The sequence below is a fragment of the Styela clava genome, chromosome 10 (genome assembly GCF_964204865.1).
Source record: "Styela clava chromosome 10, kaStyClav1.hap1.2, whole genome shotgun sequence".
NCBI classification, from domain to species: domain Eukaryota; kingdom Metazoa; phylum Chordata; class Ascidiacea; order Stolidobranchia; family Styelidae; genus Styela; species Styela clava.
The window spans coordinates 9,393,095-9,415,216 of record NC_135259.1 but is presented as its reverse complement, the minus strand read 5'-3'; the positions used below and the strand labels follow the sequence as shown (position 1 = coordinate 9,415,216).

The 22,122-nt window shown below is 34.8% G+C and overlaps 1 protein-coding gene across 4 annotated transcripts; it reads right to left on the bottom strand.

Annotated features, from left to right (window-relative positions):
- Window positions 1-360: 360 nt before the first annotated feature.
- On the bottom strand, window positions 361-21,866 carry LOC120338420 (uncharacterized). Of its 4 annotated transcripts, none has more exons than XM_039406426.2 (31): window positions 21,760-21,866; window positions 19,692-19,834; window positions 19,422-19,610; window positions 18,918-19,044; window positions 18,381-18,650; window positions 17,475-17,651; window positions 17,178-17,327; window positions 14,442-14,585; window positions 13,941-14,045; window positions 13,473-13,592; window positions 13,159-13,278; window positions 12,653-12,766; window positions 11,938-12,054; window positions 11,599-11,751; window positions 10,831-10,944; window positions 9,428-9,541; window positions 8,784-8,897; window positions 7,805-7,912; window positions 7,081-7,212; window positions 6,851-6,970; window positions 6,606-6,713; window positions 6,156-6,275; window positions 4,557-4,682; window positions 4,105-4,215; window positions 3,864-3,971; window positions 3,252-3,362; window positions 2,760-2,879; window positions 2,544-2,678; window positions 2,268-2,372; window positions 948-1,073; window positions 361-579 (listed from the first exon to the last, which is right to left on the bottom strand). In XM_039406426.2, the coding sequence occupies exons 1-31, from the start codon at window positions 21,809-21,811 to the stop codon at window positions 518-520; spliced, it is 3,915 nt and encodes a 1,304-aa protein (XP_039262360.2). In that variant the 5' UTR covers window positions 21,812-21,866; the 3' UTR covers window positions 361-517. The 4 variants fall into 4 exon arrangements, with proteins under 4 accessions (XP_039262360.2, XP_039262361.2, XP_039262363.2 ...); XM_039406427.2 differs by having other exon boundaries at window positions 11,599-11,712; XM_039406429.2 differs by lacking the exon at window positions 3,864-3,971.
- Between the last annotated feature and the right edge of the window lie 256 nt (window positions 21,867-22,122).

Sequence of the window (22,122 nt, the reverse complement as noted above, 5' to 3'; positions counted from 1 at the left end):
TTGTGCCTCTTGCACACGTTTTATTTCCAGAGATGATTTTACTCTTACTCGGTATTTGGAAGTGATGACTGAGCCCCATCTTCCATTCACATTTTAAGATAAATTGAACAAAGGCCGTTCTAATACTGCATCGATGTTTTTCTGAAATTTGGGAATTACCTACTAACTGGACAAGAGTCCGTGGTACGGTGTATGATAGAACTAAGCACTACTTGAAAAATTCTGATTGCTGTTCTGATTCTGATTAAAATCATCGTTATGTTTGCCTGTTGAACTGCTTGGACGTAATACTACGTTGTGCATGCTGTATGTTGCAATCAACGCTTACATCGTTTCACAAACACTGATATATAATTCTTTCTAGGTGGTGTGAGATTTATTAGGTTTACTTTCTATGGGATAAAAATAACAACAAGATCATAACAGTATAGAATAGTACAAATTCATTGCTTCCACAATTTACACAATTCGGCACAAACTTCTTTTGCTTCCATTCAATTGTATTCTTTCTAGTCGATCAAATGTGAACATGTCTAACGTGAATAGCTCCTGTTGTGAATACAGGTCGTCGTAGTAAACCTGTGTGAAATAATTATCATTAAATATCTATATTTCATTAACTCAGGATAACACGATGCGCGTTAGGAATACTCATCAGATGTATATATCTGTGACCATCCCGTTCACGGTAGTAGATCGGACCCGCCATCGTACAAATCTCTCGCGCTACAAACACATACAAATTTCAAATCTAAATTTCAGATTTACGCTTCGTAACAAACAATTAAACATATGTCAAAATGCAATTAAACGATTGTTCTGTTAAAAGCAAATCGACCGATCGCCATTGGTAGTGCAGAGTGGTGATATGATCATTTTATGAATCAAAAAATGTTTATTATACCTACCCCCACAATAATGAAAAAAGATAAAAGAAGAAGACTCACATTGTGGAAGATAGTCATCACAGCATCGAGGTCTACCTGGACGATTACATGTTGACTCGCATGAGCATCCTCCGATATAATACCTACCACATACGTTCAGACATGTTTGAATAACCGTACTGGCCTCTGTTGTAATACAGATTAAATAAATGAATGTAAAAACAGTATGCGGTATCGATAAATTGAGATAAAGTATTAAAAATATTGTCAAAGCGTGCGTATTAAAACCGGTGAATGCTAGACATTAACAGAACAACATGTCACGAAGTCTAGTTTTGATTAGAAACTAAGATGAAGATTTTGCTTTCGACTACAGCCTCCGACTCCAAGATACGACCCGGACTCCATTACAGAAAATGGGTTACAGGCAAGTAAAAAAACTAAATATGGTCCCCATTCTGGATCATGCTAAGGAAAAACTACAAAAAAAAATATTTTTGCAAAGATAGGCACTTTATTAATTAAAATGGGAATTACCACTCAGAGACCAAAAGCAGCATCATTATTCATTGCTACAACAATCAAAGCTAAACTAATTTATCAATAACCCTGGCAATTTTTAATAAGTTTGTGGTCCCCCTGAAAATGTTTCTGTGCCCCAAAAGTGGGCCATGGCCCACTGGTTGAGAACCGGTGCTCTAGCAAGGGTGTCAAATTCGTGGGTTTTCGAGGGCCGCATTGCATTTTGGAAATTGTACCAAGGGCTGCGAACAGTTTTTGATATATTTTGATAATGCATGCTTAAAACATATTTTTAGATAGGCGTTGTTTGTGACATATATCGTGAAGTATTAAACAGCTGAATAAAGTTTTGTTATTTTCTTAAATTTCAAATGCCAATATACATACAATTTACTGTATTTATTACAAAAAATCGTAAATTTTTATATACAACTATCCAAAACATTTTTTAGCAAACCTATGATAAGAAAAGAATATTACATACACTCAAAATGACTTAATCTTAATATATATAGACCTAAGATTTACAAAATAAACTTAATGCTTTTTATTACATTTGTCCTGACGTTTGGCATCTCTTTTGGGCCACCAGCTTACTAAAAAAGACTGAAATGATTTTACAGTACCAACTCCAATTAACGAAGTCACATGATCATCGATTAATTTGGATGGTTTGAATGTTTGATTAATTTCAGGAATACGGCCCGCGGGACGCGAGTTTGACACCCCTGCTCCAGATGTAGAACAACTGCACAAGTCCTGCAATATTATCGTATTTTCTCGCAATGATCTCTAACAGACCTCAAGATTTATTCGGATGTTTTATAAAAAGATATTTTGATATCAACAGATATTTACTGTAACAGATGTTATTTGTTCCTTTGTTAAAACCTTGATCACACTCACAACTTCCTTTGTTACAATGACTGTTGCGTGGGCAGTATTTTCCATGACATAATTCGGCTGAAAAATTTAAAAATGAATAAATGAGAACAATACAGAATTAGTTTAAATAAATAGTACTATTGACAAAAATAAATTTGAGGCACTACTACAGATTTTCAAGTTTAAAAAAGGCATTGCCGTGAAAGAGAGAAAATCGAGGTTGCGGGTAGGTAATGTAGTCTAACTCACGCGAGCATATTCCACCAATTATTGTATATCCAGTTATACAGACGCAAAGTCCGTTCACGCAAGTTGCGTGAGCTCCGCAATGACCCGAGTATCCGTCGCATCTTGATGGATTACCATCATAAGTTACAGATGGTTCTGAAATATATACAGATTGAATGTTTTAACAGATTTTCTATATGTGGTATATATATACATACCACATATATATATACATACCTGTGCAAATATCTCCCTGTCGAATATATCCGTCCATACAGATACAAATTCCACCTGTACATCGTGAATTACTGCCACATACAACACCAGTACAACTGTGACTTGGAACCACAACAGTGACTGTAAATATTAGGATTTTTCATTACGCTCAAGTTATTTTGACATGAAACCCATTAAGACGCCAGGCATCAATTCCAAGCATTTCGCGGATACGATGTGTTATCCGAAGAAGGGGTTAGGTATATTCAGAACTCCAGACCAAAGTAAGCTGGCGTAGCAGGCAGGATAAAGATCTCGTATTAAAAGACCAGTGTACAAAATATTGAGTAGACGATTCCAAGCCGAAAGATTCTGGTTTTCGTATAAATCGTAGATCTTTGTATAATAGTGACTGAATGTACAAAGCCTTTTTTTAGAAAACGCAGATTTGGAAACAAAAATCTATCGAACGAATTCAACCGTTAAGTTTGCCAACTGCAACGGATATGTTACCTCTACAAGGTCCATATACGGGATTTCCACTATAACCAGCATTACATTTACAGACTCCACTCACGCACGACGAATGAATCGGACATCTGACATCGTAGCATTCGTCCTGAGCTAAAAGTATAAAAAGAGCATATCTAATATTTAAATAAAATATTAAAATGAAATGTTTTCAGAGCAACGATTTTTTGTGTGGAAAATTGATTTGAAGCTAGCCATTAGAGTGAGCATGCGGAGTGCGAAACAAAATAAGAATTTTTCGTGTGAGATAATGTTTTGGAAATGTTTTAAAATTTTTATTAGCCTAGAGGGGATACAAATTCCGAAACTGGTTTGGGAGGCTCTAATTAATTTTAATACAACGATCAAGAGATCAACTAATATTTGATTATTTATTAAGAAGAGTGTCTGCTCCTATATGGAATGTACGCTTAACCCATGCAGGACCGCGATGGCCCTTCATTTGGCACATACCGTTGAATGACTTTGTATTGATCCAATCATATTTTACTGTATTTTGTGTTTGGAAAAATGAAAATGACGTTTTATTCTGATCATCAATTCATGGGTGTTAAGTTATATTACAAATCACAATTGAGGATTTGGTAAACTCACGCTGGCAAGGACCATCTGTTGTTAGCTGTACATATCCGAATTTACAGAGACATTTTCCATCTTCACAGATAGAATTCTCTGCACATCGTATCTTATGACACAAATGAGCTGTAAATATGAAGATATAAGGTGTTTCATGTTTCATTACCAATCGCTTCGAATATTTCATTGGCAGTAATGTTTCTATCAAAGATTATTGCAAATTTTGTATTGTATTTGTATTGTGTATTTGAAAAGTTACCTTTACAATCCCCAGATTGCCAATCTTCAAGATATCCTGCTAGGCACTCACACTTTCCTTGTTTGCAAACTGAGAAAGGACCACATGGTATCCCCAAACATGGATCTTCAGCTGGCATGATAAGAGAGGGTGTTAGAGAAAGAGAATCTTATGTTATGCTATTCTATTTCGTTTAAATTATTCTAAAGAAGATATGTAACAAAAAGGATACAGTTATCTTTTTATATCTGTCAAATAATGAAATGTAAAATATTTAAGCTTTTCAAATATTTAGAAAGACGAGAATGGATTCTTGCAAATTTAGCTTTCATTTTTGTCTCGTTCACAAAGCAATTTTTGTAGATTCAACACTAATTTTAACTTTTTTCTGTGAAGCCCAGATCGCCATTTCTTTCTCGTCTTTCTCTTACATTTATACACAATATTATGCTGAATATTATACCCATTCTTACCAACGCATTCTACGTTGTTCGAAAAAACGTATCCCTTATTACATAGACACGATATAATGCTGCCAATCACTTTGCATGAACTGTTTATCGGACATGTAATTCCAGCACAACGATCTCTGTCTTTTTCTGCAAGACAAAACGAATCGAAAAATTTGATATTATGATTAAAATAAATGATGCTTTCCTCTATACCAGGGGTGGGCAACCTTTTTCGGCTCGCGTGCCAAAATCGGCTAAATTTAACGACAAAATTCTCCCGCGTGCCAAAATTAGAAAACATTGCTTTGCTACTTTCAAAGCAAAAATTCACAATAATAAACCTTCTTAACAAGCACAGACGGATTCACTATATTCAGGAATATATCAGTCCAACAAATTGATTTGATTACTTTTCTTATTCTATATCAGTGGGATTACTGCACAACTGAGAACTGAGATTCACAAGCATAATGTAGATGAAAACATGGAGAGCAATACAGTTGCAAAGTTTTTAGGACACGCAACATTTTGGGGAATAGCATCCCAACCACACAATAATTCGTTTTCTGCACTTCTCTCTTGTATTCCCTTTCCCCAATCGCTCATATTTCTTTTGAAATCAATTTATAACAGTAATTTAGCAAGTAAGTCTAACCAACATGAGCTGTACAACTTCATAAATCGAGCAAAAATGAAGAAAAGGGTGACACAGACGAAATATATTATGTGAGAATGTAGCCATATGAATGCTGCGCTCTTCTCGACAGCTCACTCATTTGTTATGTCAAAATAATATATTCCTTTGTGCCATATATATATATGTCATGAAAGGACAAAAAGAGTTTAAATAAATAACGGATTGTTAACAAACGAACACCCAGTTTCATCAGGTAATTCCTGATCACAGGCCTCGCTCGCGTGCCGAATAAATGTGCTCGCATGCCAAGTTTGGCACGCGTGCCAGGGGTTGCCCACCCCTGCTCTATACAAATAAGGATACAAAATACAAGTTGGGTTCAAATCCGGTAACTGGCACTCATGAATACTCATTAATCTTTCATATGATTATCTTGCAGACATACGTATATTCCTGCCAATCAACAACCTACAATAGGGTAACTCTTCATTTGTATTTAAAATTGCGTGGGATTTGAACTTATATTTGTCAGAAAAAAGAATATATATAGAATGTTTTATTTTATAAGATAGTATTTACATATTTATTTCGGGGGGAAGGAAAGCCGATATGACAGCTCAATCGTATGGCGAACCACGGCCTCTCGTCCGGTTACCATTACCAGTCCCATGCAGTTAATTGTTTTCAGAAGCATGGATTTGATAGTGGTGAAAGAAGCCGTAACCGACCAGTGTTTACGTAAACCACCCTACGGCGGTGAGGAGTCCAGCAATCCTCTCACACATAACTATCCCCGCATGGGACTGAACCTGCGAACCTACGCAGGGTAATCAGAGGTGCCGTGGCGATTGTATTCCTAACGCTTAACACGATGCGCCACACCGCCGAGCCAAGACTATGCCAACATTGAGTACAATGGTATATTCATATTACTATATAAAATTTGCTTTTGCAACATAAATATTGTCAAATTATATACTTACTGACACATTCAAATCTTGAATTCATTTCATAACCCAATGTGCATATGCAAGATGGAATTTTGTTTGTAATTTGACATTTTGAGTGAATCGGACATTTTATTAAGCTACATGCATCAGGTTCTGTAATAAATAAGGTGATGAATGATGATTATTTAGGCCTGTGAAACAAATGCTTCCGTTTGTTTACACTTTTTAAGACATTTTTCAACTACTTCATTCAAAATTGAGATTATTTTATTTTGGCTTTGAGAATTTTTCTTCTCCAATGCTTTTATCTCGATCATGTTGAACCAAGCAATAAAACCAAACTAAGGAAGGAATAAAACTTAATTTCTAAATTATTTCTAAGTAATGAAAATTATATTTAATTTTTTCGCTGGAACTTCGGCTTGTGTTTTATTACTTAAAACAGTTTAAATAGGTAAATAAATAAAAGCCATGATAACTCACTTCGACAAATTTCGTCCACTCCTTTTACGTACTCTCCAATACATTGGCATTTCCCAGCAACACATCGTGAATTCTGATCGCATCTTACGTTAGAACATGAATCAAGTCCTGAAGCATACAAGAAAAAAGATTAGGACTTTACATACTTAAAATATTAGCTCTGTTAAATCATATATATACTACTATTTATATAAAGCAATTATAGATTTAGACGATTTGCAACAACGACGTTGCAGTCAACTTACTTTCGCATCGTCCATTTTGTGTCCTTCTGTATCCAGCGATGCATTCGCAGCTCCCTCGATTTCTTTTGACGACGCAAACACCGCGAAACTTGCAGTCTACTTCATAACATGGATAGTTGACTAAATATAGAATTTGGATGGTAAACCAGTACTTTTTTAAACCGGGTGATTAAGCGGGTCAAACTGTTGGCCCCCGCGTTTAACATTGAATAAGGTTTATATTTTCTTACCTACACATTCTCCCAATCCTTCAGTGTGATATCCATCAATACAGATACAATATGCCACTCCCTCTCGTGATGTACACCTGGCATTCGTAGGACATCGAACAGTAGAGCATGGATCACCACTGAAATCTAGTCCTGTAGATGTGAGAGCACACATAAGAGAGAGAATATACCTTTGCCTCATAAACAGACTTTCTGACACATAAATCAACATGAGCATTTATATGATATACATTATATCAGCGAATATTTGAACGGCATCGCCAGTGTGCACAAGTCGCAAATGTCGGCTCGGATAACTGTGCTATTCTCAATGTAATATCTTGAATTTTTACGCCAATCATCAATTCGTCAATCTTTGCCCCAAAATTTTATTTAAAGAAATAATGATCCTGGCATGGGGGTGTGATCGCAACTTCGCTTTCGAGTGAGCTTTTTCTTATGCGCAGGATACTGCAAGCGTATCTTGCAGGTGTACGCATGCAAAAACAAGTTTGTAATTAAAATCGGAAAATGTTAATAATGACATAAACATGTCGACAATATGCGCCCAAACGTGTAACCTAAAGGCAAAAGTCACTGGTGTTATGACCTCTAAAGATATCTTTAATTCACCAGTCACCAGCAGTACCAACGTATGCAAATTAGCCTCCTTATTTCAAGGATAATGTGTTACGAGTTTGGATTGGGCATTACAAATATTAAAAATGACTAAAAGATTTCTCACTTTTACAAAATCCGTCAATTCCATAATTATATCCCAAAGTGCATTGGCATACTCCATTGATACAATCTGAGTTCACGGGACAAGTCCTACCAGCACATTTGTCAAATACTACAATGAAAAGTTGAATTAAAGTTAGATTATTGGACGGCATATCAACATGAACGAAAAGTGGCCGCCTACTACAAATATGAGATAAAACTGGTCTATTTCACAAAGATTGTCAACTGATATGGATAAGGGCACAAGGAGAGATAGTGTCTATACCAGGGGTGGGCAAGGTTTCCGGACGGGGGGCCAAAAGTTTTGCCCATCTAGACTGGCGAGTCTTATAAGTATGAAGTAAAAGTTACATTTTATGGACAATATTTACAGTGTTACAAACGCAAAAGTGGAAAACGATAAGCCATGCCAAAACTCAATTTGATCGCAATCCTTACAAATTCCTTGAGCTCTTCTTTTGCTGAAACAACAAAATTTAGTTTTCGTTTGGCTGTGACAGCATCAGCGGGCCAGATTGAATTACCCAACAGGCCGGATTTGGCCCGCGGACCGTAGTTTGTCCATGTCTGGTCTATACTGTACTTTAAATAGCATGATTGTAAACAACAAAAGCACATTTCTCAAATATATAGACACCAAGCCCAACTACCAGGACAGTATTCTATAAATATGAATATTACAGCAAAATTTGGAACGAGATATCGGGACTTTAAAAGTCAATAATAAAATGAATGAAACTTCTTCTATCCATCTAATTACTAAAATTTTGAAATCGATTATTACAGTACTTGTAAGAAAAGCTATTATTTTTTACAACAACAAGAACAATCATCCTCACAAGACTGTCAACAACAATTTATCAAAACAGTCCATTTGTACACTTCGCGTCCAAAAAATACAACCAGAAGTAACGCTATTCTTAATGCACATTCATTGGAGCTATTTAATTTCACTTTATCATCTTGAAAAGTTTTCTTACCAGGATTGCATTTGCCATCAGCAGCCAGAACATATTTATCCCGACATGCACATGTTCCTCGCACACAGAAAGCAGAAGAATGACATCGAACACCATAGCATGGATCACGATCAACTGGAATGTAATGAGAGGTCAAAAGAATGCGACTGGAAGCAATTTTAAATTATTATTTTTTTAATTCCTTTCTGATGTTGTCATTGAAACATGATATGAGGCAATAAATCGTTTTCCATAACTATTTAATTTATGTATTTTGTATTTCTTAATGCCTACAAACCTTTTTAAGGAAGGGGGCAAGAGACATAATGCTAATTTTGTTTTAGTATTTACAAAGATATTTCAAAACTACGCCGGCTTCTTCTTCTATACCAGTATTGAATGTCTTCTACGCTGGGCGTTCAAATAATTTAGAGTTTGTATTGGAAATTGTTTGATAGTAAGATGAGATCTTTTATAATTATACCGAGGAGAGTGGAAAACCGATAGGACGAATTAATCATATGGCGAGCCATGACATCTTGTCCTGTTACCAACTATGTCTCTATATTATAATAATAATGAAAAACATGAAAGTAAAGGGATTAATCCTTTCATCGTTACAATGTATTTAAGTCACCAGGTTCATATTTTTAGTTATAAATTACCTAGGCTACAGCTACCATCTGAAGATTGAAAGTTGTTTGGCGGGCATTCGCAGAATCCTTGGAAGCACAATGCAGTATGGTGGCATTTGACTTTTTCACACGGGTCACGTACCTCTGTGAAAAACAACCAGACATAAATGAAAATCGAGTTTTCAAACGTAAAGATAACAGCAGATTTTTTCACAAAAATGGTCCAAAAACTGTTACTCACTTAATTTACAGCTTCCGTCGCTCATTTTTGAATTAGCGAAAAATATAATACTTCATTAAAATATTTCACAAATGTACGATACGAGAAAACAGGACTCAGATGGAGCCTTCAACAGATTGGTATCGAATTTCTAATTGCAATATCCAAACTAAATGAGATTATGAATGCGATACTAAACAAGAGAGCAATGCTCAAATATATGGACACGTTAACTATAGCGAAGCAGTCCTTACCTTTGATGCTACCGGTACCCTCAAAAAATTTCCTAGCTTAGCGTAGCAGGAATTTACAGAGTCAAACCTGACAGCCAGTGTTTCCATGGATAAAATAATACAGCGAAATTTTGGACGGAATATCAAATTTCATACGAAATTTTGAAATGAATAAACGTAATAGCCTTCTAGAAAAAAATTCCATATTCAACTATACTGAAAATTTCAAAGCAATTGGCCCAGTAAACAAAGAGAAAAGCGACTTTTTAAAAACGTGTCAAAGAAGAAGGATAACAACATAATATATATTAAAACGATCGATATGTCCACTGACGTGTCCAATTACTCATCGTGGTCAATTTTGCAGATTCCACTAAAATGGGACCAAGTCAGGTGTAAAACTTTCTTTTTATTTAGTTGTATATATACCAGTCCATGCCGATTACGGGATCAGTAAACGCGTTATTCGCTTCTAGAGATGGCGAAATCGAGGCTGGATTCGATTATAGAATCGACTCTCCGCGAAATCGACTAGAATCGATTCCGATGCATTGGAATCTATCCTCAAGTACAAAACTTCGATTGCAAATGCGTAACGTTTTGTGGCGTTTAAGTCCTTGACTTCACTATATATGTATTTTTCGTTAAATATTTAGTTTTAAATTATATACTGGGCTGCAGCGCTACCATGCACCTGGATATTGAAAAAGTTATGCGTAACGTTTTGTGGCGTTTAAGTCCTTGACTTCACTATATATGTATTTTTCGTTAAATATTTAGTTTTAAATTATATACTGGGCTGCAGCGCTACCATGCACCTGGATATTGAAAAAGTTCGGGCGCATTTACATAATGCAGTAGAAATATATTTGGCAATTTCGCAAGAGTCACGTGAACTTAACGAAAAGAAATAGATACCAAGATTCAAGTATAAATGTAAAAATTAGAATTTTAACAACAACTAATAAACTGTTACTCACTTGATTTGCAGCTTCCGTCGCTTCTTTTTGAATGTCCGTCAGGGCACTCACATTTTCCGAAAAAACAAGTTGCACTTGGGTGGCAAGTGATTCTATCACACGGGTCTATGATTTCTTCAGAACAAATTTATAAAATATAAAATAAAATAAATATTTACCAAAAAATATCGATATTATTTTATTGGCTTATAGACTGACTGCGTTATATACGAGAACTGGGGATCGAAATGGAGCCTCCAACAGAATTGATATAAAATTCCTAATTGTATCTTCTATTCAAAATTAGATTAGATTATGAATACCTAATTAGGTTACTAATCATGGTTCAGTTTCAAACATAAAACAGATTTTAAAACTTTTTCTTTAACCCTGGATTAGATGGTCGGGTCGGGATGGGATTTGGGCCCGAGATGTGTATCCAGCGATGCAAGCATCAATCACCAAGTTCAACGCTTGTATTACTGGGACACCTTTAAAAAATTAGAATCTTTTGCAATAAGCCCCCGCCAAAAAACACCCCTGCCAATGCTTTAAATAGGAAAATTAGTAAGTATCCAGTTAGGATTCGGGTTAGGAATGCAAATCGCGCTAAAAATTCGATTTTTTAAAAATCATTCCTAAATTGTAATTTTGAAACGTGTTTTTTTTTTTTTTTTTGAATTCCACATTTTTGCATTAGTGGAAAAATTAATATTTTAGCGGTGAGGGAATGAAACAAAGAAGTGAACAGAAAGTCTAGCAACATTATGTGAATTGAAAGTACCGTACCTGGTTGACACTTATTGTCATCATCTAAGAAATAATCTTTGGGACATTCACAAAATCCGTTGACACAAGTAGCCATGTCGTCACATTCGATATCATCACACGGATCACGAAATACTAGAGGTTGAAAATAAGAGTTGTCGAGATTGGAAATACCTTAATTATTATTAAAATAGTGTTTTTTATTGAGAATATATTATCTGAATGTGAAGATATGAAAAAATTAAAAGTCGACGAGAAAAATAAGTAGAAAATCAGTACGATCATTATTTTAACATTCTCATAAATTCTTTTAGAAGTTCAGATGCCTGAATTCAGTATACATTGTGCATTTTATATTACCTCGTTCGCATCTCCCACTGTCTCCCAAGATGAATTCGCGGGGACATTTACAAACTCCGTCAACGCATCTCGCAATTGAATCACATTTAACATTAGCACATGCGTCTCGAAATAATTCTAAAAAGAAACATTTGACTAGTTTTGTGATAGATGAACATTGAAAATAATTCTATGACAAGAATGAGATATTAAAATCGAGTAAACAAAAAACATAGATGTGAGGACCACTAAAGAAAATGAATGTTAAACAATATTTATTTCGGAGTATTAAGTGCGATCCAAATCATTTTAAACTGTAGGGGTAATTGACCCTACACACGTTTAACGGAGTAAAATCGCTACTAACCCCTTCGGAGGTCAATAAGCACATGATATATTGTAAATGTTGCACGATAAATTGAATCCAAACAGGTATATTGAAAAATAAACCTAAACCTTAATACCAATTCGGTTGCAATGCAAATCGGTAATAATGCAAAAACATGAAAAACACTGTATTCTCAACTCTCGAATGGAAGCCCGAAACACGTCATAAATTGCTCGATAAAAAAACGAACCATATTAAGATTTGTCGCGATGAATCATAATCAGAGGAAATGGGGCACTAATACAAAGGGATTGAAACCTAAAGCACATTAAAATACATAGTTACATTCTATATCTTCTACAATATCATCTATCTATTAGTGGTTAACCAATTAATCAGGTATCTAACCTCGTTCGCATCTGCCACTGTCTCCCAAAAAAAAATCATCTGGACAACGACATTCTCCATCGATACATTGTGCAATTGAATCACATTTTACATCTTCACATGGATCTTGAGATTCTTAAATATATACAAATAACGCATAAGTGCTCAGTTACTAGAATGCACTATTGTCATTGGGTTGTCTATGTTTGAAAAGACGGGCTGACGTATAAGAAAGACTTCGGTACATTACGCAAACTATACTGTACGAGCAATAACATATTAAATCGCTTCAAATATTACCCTGAACGACACGTTAAAACGAAAATGTTTGGCAGCGATTGTTTCGATATTCTGGATAAAGCCAGTGTATGTATAAATGAAGAGTAACAAATTTTGCGGGCTACATCAATTTATTAAAATAATTGTACATATGTAATGTGCTTAAAGGCTATTGAAAAAATCTAAATTCTTCAATACTGTTATCAACTTTTAAAAATAAAAATTGAAATTTTTTTATATTTCAATACCTTTCTTCTCGCATTTTCCGTCGAAATTTGTGAAATAGCCATCAGGACATTCACAAATTCCATCTCTACATTTCGCTATTGAATCTTTACACTTTATTTCGTCACAGGGATCTTTGTCAACTAGAAGCATATTTGAAGTAAATAATTATTAGCAAACAAGATTAAATAATTGTAGAGTAGCAACAGGAAAATAATATTTTAAAACAGTTAATGACCTAAAAGATAGTAAGTATATCATATAGTTTGATGATTCCCCATTTTCGAGCTGTATTGTTGCATCGATAAAGTAGTGCTAAATTTTAAATATTCATCACCTTTTTCGCATTCATCATCATCATTCATAAAGTAATCATCTGGACATTTGCAATCACCGTCAACGCATATCGCCATGGAGTCACATTTGATGTCATCACATGGGTCTCGGGATTCGGATTCTGCAGAAGAAATTTGTGATTTATTCACTTATTAAGGCAATTTCAAGGATCGAAAGCAGAAGCTGCATTTACATCTGACACTTGTTATTTGTGTTTTCTTATTAATTCTAAGCAAATGCATAAAAATAATATTGAATAAGGACACATAAAATGGCCCTAAATTACGGGTGAAATCAGGCAAATACACAAATACACTACAATCATGTAAAATGTGTACTTTACAGTGTCAAATTACCATAATAGATTAAACTTAATCTTACAATACAAGAAGCATAATGCAAAAGCGTTTAAGACTGTCATTCAAATTCGGCACGTTATTTTAATAAGTAGAATTTAACGTCAGCTTACTATAACAATTTCCGTCTATCCCTATCATATGATCAGGATCACATAGACATATTCCGCCACTACATTTACTATTGGGAGGGCACATTATCATATCACATGGGTTTCCTGTAAAGAAAAAATGAGAATGTTTTATATATTGATGATTGTAAAATACTATAACGTTATATTACGAGAACTTCCTAAGTGAAATGTGTATGATCGCCCACTGTGCTTTTTGAGGCCGACAATGTATAACACTTACATTTTTAGGTTAACTTACATGTCAAAGAATTTACTTTGAATGAAAACCAGGGCAACTGACTAATGTGAGTTGAAAGCCCTGGACATGGAAAAATTCCTGATTACAAGAACAAGAACGATGTGGAATGAAGGGAAAAAATTCCCAGTATTTCCAACGGCAACAAGTCGGTTGCCGTTATTCGGCAGATATATGTTGAAATCTATGTGAAACACAGTACCAACTAATAACATGCAGCCTGCTCTGATTCATTATAAACTTACTAAAACATCCGTCTCTGGCCAATCCAAACCCAGGATCGCATACACAACTTGGTTTTCCGTTTTCAGCAACACATCTTCCATTCTCAGGACAAATGAGTCGTCTGCAAGGGTCTCTCGGGTTCCGTGCAAAATCCTTTTCATCGGCTTCAAATTAGGTTGACAATGGTTGCATTAAGACTTTTTTTTTCAAATTATTCTAAAATTTCTAAATTATCTTATCCTTAGACGAGTGTGCGATTTATACGTATGCAAGTATGTATTCTATCTATCAGAGTGGCAGCAATAGCTCGCTTGGTCATCAACATTATGTCTCTCCACAAATGATTCTGGAAGTTTCTAACCATTTAATTGGGTTCATGCCAGGGATGGCCCATACCGAATAGTTTATTTCGAATACATTCGAAATTATTTTTTTCGAATATGAAATTTCGAATACTTCGAAAATGAAGTTCACTAATTGAAGCTTATCTAAATGTATGTAGGAATTTCCCTACAATAAGAAATGGAATAACTGCTATCTACAAGTTACAACCTAGTTATATTACCAGGCATTTCATATTTGCAGTATATATTTTATATACCTTGCGTCATGCTAACAGAATTAAATTAATACGGCAATAGTGGTATCGGTGATGGATTTGAATATTTGCGCAACACAAAATCATCCTAGTAAAACGCCCATACTTTTAAATATCAACCATTATCCAAATTATTTGCCAAAAAGCGGGATAAAGTATGAGTTATTTTTCCGACTTGTGACAATTTTTTCGTTAGTACAAAAATACGAATCAAAAATTTTTTATATTCGGAAACTTTACCACACATTTTGAGTCCGCAGATCGCCGTTGTCTGTTTGAGTAATAATACTTTTCTTATTTTATAAATATGAAAATAGGAATCAAAAACTATTTATAATCGGGTAGTTTACCACACATTCCAAGTCCACAGATCGCCGTTGTATTTTGTAAATACAAAAATAGGAATCAAAAATTAATATTAATCGCGAGTTTGCCACACAATTTATGTCCACAGATTGCCGTGATATTGTGCCGAATATAATTAGTTTTTGATTCTTATTTTCGTACTCACGAAAAAATTGTCACAAGTCAGAGAAAGAATTTATACTTTATCCCGCTTTTTGGGAACTAATTTGGATAATGGTTGCCATTGGTTTGTATTTAAAAGTATGGACTTTTTACTAGGATGATTTTGTGCTGCGTACAATATTCGAATCCATGACTGATACCACTATTTAAAATGCCTTACCGTGTTAATTTAGTTCTATTATCATAACTCAAATGTTGGTAAATCGGGCAGTTTACCACACATTTTAAGGCCACAGATCGCCGTTGCATTTTAGAATTATAATAGTTTTATTATTTTGTATATACGAATCCAAAATTAAATATGATTGGGCAGTTTACCACGTATTTCATGTTCATACTTTCATTATTTTTTCAATATGAAAATAGGAATCAATATTTAATAATATCGGTCAGTTTGCCACACATTTTATGTCCACAGATTGTCCATACAACCATGAGTTACGTTGAACGGAATTGAAGTAATAATTTTAAATGCTGGTGCCAGTCATGGATTGGATTATTTTGCGCAACAAAAAATCATTCTGGTTAAGGATCGATACTTTCAACTATCGTTATGAAAATTATTTGCCAGAAATTATTTTCTAATAAATCGACTTGTTTTTCCAACTTGTGCCAATTTATTGGATATCGTAACAATGGCGGCTATAAATACCGTATTTCCCGGCTAATAAGTCCACATGGCAAATAGGACGATGTCTATTTTTAGCACTCAAAAAAGTTTTTTTTCCATATAGGCCTCCAATAAGACTGGTAGAAAAATTGTGTCCCTGTGATATGCGCTAATAATTTTATATGTTTAGAACCAGATCATGTTAGTTTGGTAGAATCATACTCACAGAATTAACTATTTTTAACAATTGAGCGGTAAATTTAAGTTGTAAAGCGGCAATCATTTTGGACAACATATTAACCCGGATGTTAAAATAATTTTGGAATGTGATAAGTACTACACTGTACGTCCACGGGTTATTTCACTGCTGTGTTTTCCTGTAGCTGTCGTGTTCTGCTGAATCGGCAAAACGAAAGGGCCACAAATCACTTTCACTCGGTGGCCATGTTTCTCTTTAAAGTAACGATAACCCGCCTGCGATTAAACATCATGATTGGCAGACCCTAAGACCCAATTATAAGGTTCACAAATCATGCTTGAGAAGACTAATAAGCAGGCCACATAGAAATAAAATAAACATACTTTCTCAATTAGACGACTCCCAAAAAAAAATCAGGCCGAAAAATTGGGCCTAGAAAAGCGGTAATTGTCAATTTTTCGACGTGATGAAAATGAATTTGTAAATTTGCCTCGTAGACGAATGTCGGCAATGTCCACCCACGCAAACGTGTCGCAACACTATGCGACCTACGGTCGCACAGAATATAAACAATCAAAGTGCCGATTCTATTTCATCGTCATTACAATACGTGAGACAGCGTAAAAAGTCGTTTGGAGATTCCCGTAAAACGAAACACCACGTTTACGGCGAAAAGTGGCTACTATTCGGAATTATTCGAAAATCAGCCGAAAAGGTATTCGAATACTATGATATTCGAATACTATGATATTCGAATATTCGATTCGTTTTGGACAACCCTGGTTTATGCTATTACTTAATACGTAAAAAAAAATTATTACTTGTACTAACGCATTCGAACTTAGCGTTAAAGTCATATCCATCATCGCATTTACAAACAGCCAAATCAACTTCAACTACACATTCTGCATTGTCTGGACAGTCCAAGTTGCGACAAGGACCAGATTCGGATTTGTCTTTCTCTTTTCCATCTGTTAAAAAGTCCATGACATGCACAAATTCATCCAACAACATTGGTTCAATTTTATTGTACTAAATTCATAATAAGCTTGTAATTTCGTACTTTGGGTAATATTCTTGCTAGAAAAACATAAATTATATCATTTTCAGGTTCTTACCTTTACTCACACATTCATCATCGTCGTTGAATTCATACCCATCATCACATTGGCAATCCGCAAATCCATTTTCAACGACACATGATGCTTTGTCAGGGCATTCCAGAAAAGAACATGGATCAAGGTTATTATCTTCATCGTCATCGCCATCTTTGTCACCGTCCGATTTTTCTTCGCCTAATAAATCCACACATACTTTCAAAGGGGATAAATAAATGAATAAGTAGGGCATCAACTAAAATTGTGGAAAATTTTGTATGAGCAATTTTTACCGTATATTCTCTCTACCTTCCAATTCCGTTCGTGGTCGTGAAAGATTTTATACCAAAATTGGTAAATACTTTAACAAGCCGGTAGGAGCCAAGTATATAATTATCCTCCGATGCTTGAGACCCACGTTTATTCAGGGTTACTAACGGATAAAGGAAATGCCAGTTCATTTTGAGCGCTGTGAGTCTCGTCGGTATTCAGTCAGTCAGTAGTTTATTTTATCACAAACCGAATGTAAACATTGACGAACAAAATTAAAAAAAAATGAAAAATTACATTTCAGTGTGAAGGGAGACGCGATAAACCAGAGAAGGTTATCGAGCAGCGTCACCTTTGAGGCAGTAAGTCTAATATTAAATCATAATGAGAAAGAAGTCAAACATAAAATACTAACAAAAGCCGGACTTGAGACGCCATTAAGCGACCCGGTAACCCGGATAATTAACGAAAGAAAGCAACTCCAGACACGACAGGCCGCGGTCAATAAGCTGTAGCTATAGTTAACACAGTGATTAAAACTCGTTCACGAAAATTCCTAAGCCTTCCTCAGTTCATGGACTATCGATAGATGAACATGCGGACCGACTGATAATAAGGGTCTCCTCGGCGGAGATCTAATTATTGTTGTTTGCATACCTTCTTTGATACATTGTGGTGGTTCGGGATCCCACGTCCCGCCGCTAATACACGTCACCGATATGCTTCCTTTTATCTTATACCCATTGTCGCATTGGTAAAAAATGATTGAACCGACTCCAAACGCAGATTGTTCTTCAAACGAACGCTTTGCATTGCTAACTTTTGGTGGTTCGCCGCAATTTGCAACCAACACCGGTGGATTGCCACCCGTTACAACCTGGGATCCTACTGATGAAGATTCCGAATCTGGTGCTGTTCCTGGAAAACCTTAAAAATATCGATGAAAGCTTGTAGCATATATATTAATAAGTCACACGTCCTATATAAAATTATTTCTTTGATGGCCAGTGACGATATGGCTTATCAAGAAGGTATATGATCAAAGCTAGAAATAGATATATATGTTATGGATATATATATATATAATATATATAGTAAATCTTGAATTTTTTCAAAGAGAAGTCGTTAGAAAGTACTTTCTTGATCGTTTATATATTTCATATTTGAACAGTATCGCAAATAAAAGCTTCTCACCGATGCATATTTTTTTCGTACTGATCTCTCTTCTTGAGTGTTTCCCGAATGTTTCGAAGTCAATGACCGGTCCATCCCAAGCAAACAGAAAATATCGGCATTGTGTCAAAGATAAGTCTTGATCGTCCTAAATTTATTATTATTAAGGACTTTATACAGACGTCTCAGATTTAATACAGGTACTGTAGCCTGCAATTTGAATACACATAATTGAAATATTTCAAAGTTCGAAGTCACAAACATAGCTGGTAGCTATTGTGACGTCGACTAATGTAATCAATCGCCAATGGACATGCGACTCGAAGGCCAACCGAATTCCACGAATTTTTCTGTGCTGAACTGAAGAATAGAAAAACTAATATTATGATTTATTGACATCTATAGTAATTCAATAGCTGTTAATCACATAACAGGACAATCTTTAAAACACGCACTTACCAGAAATTTAGAACCATATTTGCATAATTCCAAATCAATTGCTTAATTCAAAAAAATAAAATTTACATCTGAATCTAGAAGTCGTGTAAACGTGAACTCCAGTACTCCATTTTTCCATGAACTCAAACCAGGATTGTTGGCATCAGAATGCTTATCAATTTGAACGCCTTTTTGACTTTTTTCATCAATCCATACATCCACGACAGTTGCTTTGTTGCCAGAAGAAATATAGCCAATGACGGCGTCGGACTTTTCCTGTTACAAAGGGTCAAGGGTCAAGGATATCGATCCATCATGACAACGAAATAAAACACATATTAAAAATTTGTTACTTGCCATTTTTCTATCTTTCGAAAATCCTATAGCAGCCCAGTGTCCTGGCCTGACTGAGGCTGTGATTGAGAATACTATTACTCCGCTGGCATGGTTATAAAAATAAGTTGCACTGTAGCCAGGGCTAATTGTAAATGTTCTTGTTTCTGCAAAACAACAAGTTATTGATCATAGTCAGTGGACAAGTATTTTAACAAAATTACAGTCACTTCAACTCGGAAGTCGGGTAATTCGAAGACAGTTTTGAAGTGAGTGAAACGAAATTCACGAAATCAAATATTTTATTATATATAGGTATAGATCAGAATTATTTATTATTATCCGATCCATATATCGAAACCATAGTTAGTAAACGAATGACGCTACTATTTGCTGATGTTTGTTTAAGTAAACTCTGATAAAAGCATGAGATATCATATCTAAATATCAACACCAGCCGGTGCCGTGCATCGGATAATTTCTGGGATGATTTATGTTTCAATTTGGTGTTTTAAATAAAAATCCTGAAAATTGTCAGGTTTCTGATAATCAAATAACAAACATTTTTAGCTTGAAGGAGTGGCAATCAGTACTAGCCACAAATTATTTCTCACCTTAATTTGTAAAAAAATTAAAACATCTATTAAAGTAAACCACGTCGATTTGTTTGTCTTATATACCGTTTATTTTATCTTTGAACAAAATTTATAAATAAACAACTAAATTTACATGGCTCCAAAATATTTTGGTTTGATGCAATCTAGTTTCGAACGCAATTATTTAAACATGTCCCTTCGTCATTTAATTACATTTTTGATTGACTGAAAAAGATCCTGGTACGGATAGTTCCGCGATTACTATGGCTTTATATGGCATATTTTATACCAGTTGATCAAACATACCAAGTGGGCTTACTTGATTTATCAGGTATGGTATTTCGGTTATATTTAGCGTGTTTTAGGGCGGAAATTCGCCCACAACATAATTAATTAAAGCTCTGACGTATTACTCAAGTGCGACACTAAAACACATTTTCGGACTTATAATTATTAGTTAATGATTGTAAAAATATACTTTACATTAAAGGCTAAGTAAAAAAACAGTCTTCATTTCCGTTTAAATGCGCCAAAATTACCCCACTTTGTAAAGCGCTTGAGAAACACGTAAATGATTTTCATAGTTTTTAATATTTCGGCGTCTATCCATATGATATAGAACATTGCACGTGCCATGAGATTTTCAATGTTTTTGCAATTTTCAAATATTTTACATTTTTTACGCATTCGTGAATATAAAAAAGAATGTTCATTTCATACGCAATGCAAGTGTCAATTACCATCCATTCAAATACTATCAGTATCAGTATACAGCTAGTATGATTTTAATTAAATACATATTATGTTATTGCTAACTCATTGCTTAAACAATTTTGCATTCAGCCTGTACTAGAAAATTACTAGCCTAGTATCAGCATTTGAGCAATGTTATCGGTCAATGGCTTTACGCCGAAACCCAGCCGGCCCTCATACTTAGGACTCAAAATCAATAGAACTCTGTAGAACAAGACCTAATTTCATTGTACCATGAATTCAAGCAAATTTTATGACAATTTGTAGAGCGTAACAGTGATATCCAGCAGGGGAACGGCAACACAGCAGCGTCCGAACAGTTACGGATTGGTGAAAACGGGATTGGGATGACAACACTACCTTCATTCGAATCTTTCCAATTTTAGTTTAATAATTCAAAAATAAAAACTAATATCGAAAACTGTTTTTAATACATAATTTATGACATAAAATTTACCCTATATCTTTGTAATATTAGGAACGGTACCACTACAGCCATAACGTCACACAACCATATATAAGTCATTCAAATCGAGTTACTCGTAGGAATAAAAGTTTAGGTAGAATAGTATAAATTCTAGAATATGTATCTAAAAGAAGACCTGAAACGCCTACACAGAAAGGCTTGGATTTCACGTTGAAAAAAACTCAATCGGAATTAAATACTAAAATATACGGTTTATATATATAATGAATAATAATAAAAATAATAAAATATTCCTATAACTAATTAAGAGACTTACCTTCTTGTGCAAAGGCAACAGTGATAAACGTCAGAAGAATCGCAAGATTCATGTTATTTCACGAAATAAATTAAAAGAAGTCTAGTTGTACATAAGCTCTATATATAGTTCACAAAAACAAAAATTTATTTATGACCTAAATATGATGGAATACTAAATGATATATATGAGGCTCATTCGTGGCTTTCTATATTATTACCTATTGAAACAATTTATTTGGAAACAAAACGATGCCATACAGAATAAAAGGTGCTCCTGAAGTATGCGCACCAAGATGTCGAATAACCTGAACCCTAACCTGGTACACAACCTGAGTTCAGGTTGTGCGCCATCTTGGTGCGCATACTTCAGAAGGTCCGAATA

Coding starts and splice junctions, on each gene's coding strand:
- LOC120338420 (XM_039406426.2), bottom strand. CDS start 21,811: ATGAATCTTGCGATTCTTCTGACGTTTATCACTGTTGCCTTTGCACAA. Junction 9,542..10,830: donor CGACGGAAGCTGCAAATCAA/GTGAGTAACAGT, acceptor TGTTTTTCACAG/AGGTACGTGACCCGTGTGAA. Junction 7,913..8,783: donor TGATGGCAAATGCAATCCTG/GTAAGAAAACTT, acceptor TTTTCATTGTAG/TATTTGACAAATGTGCTGGT.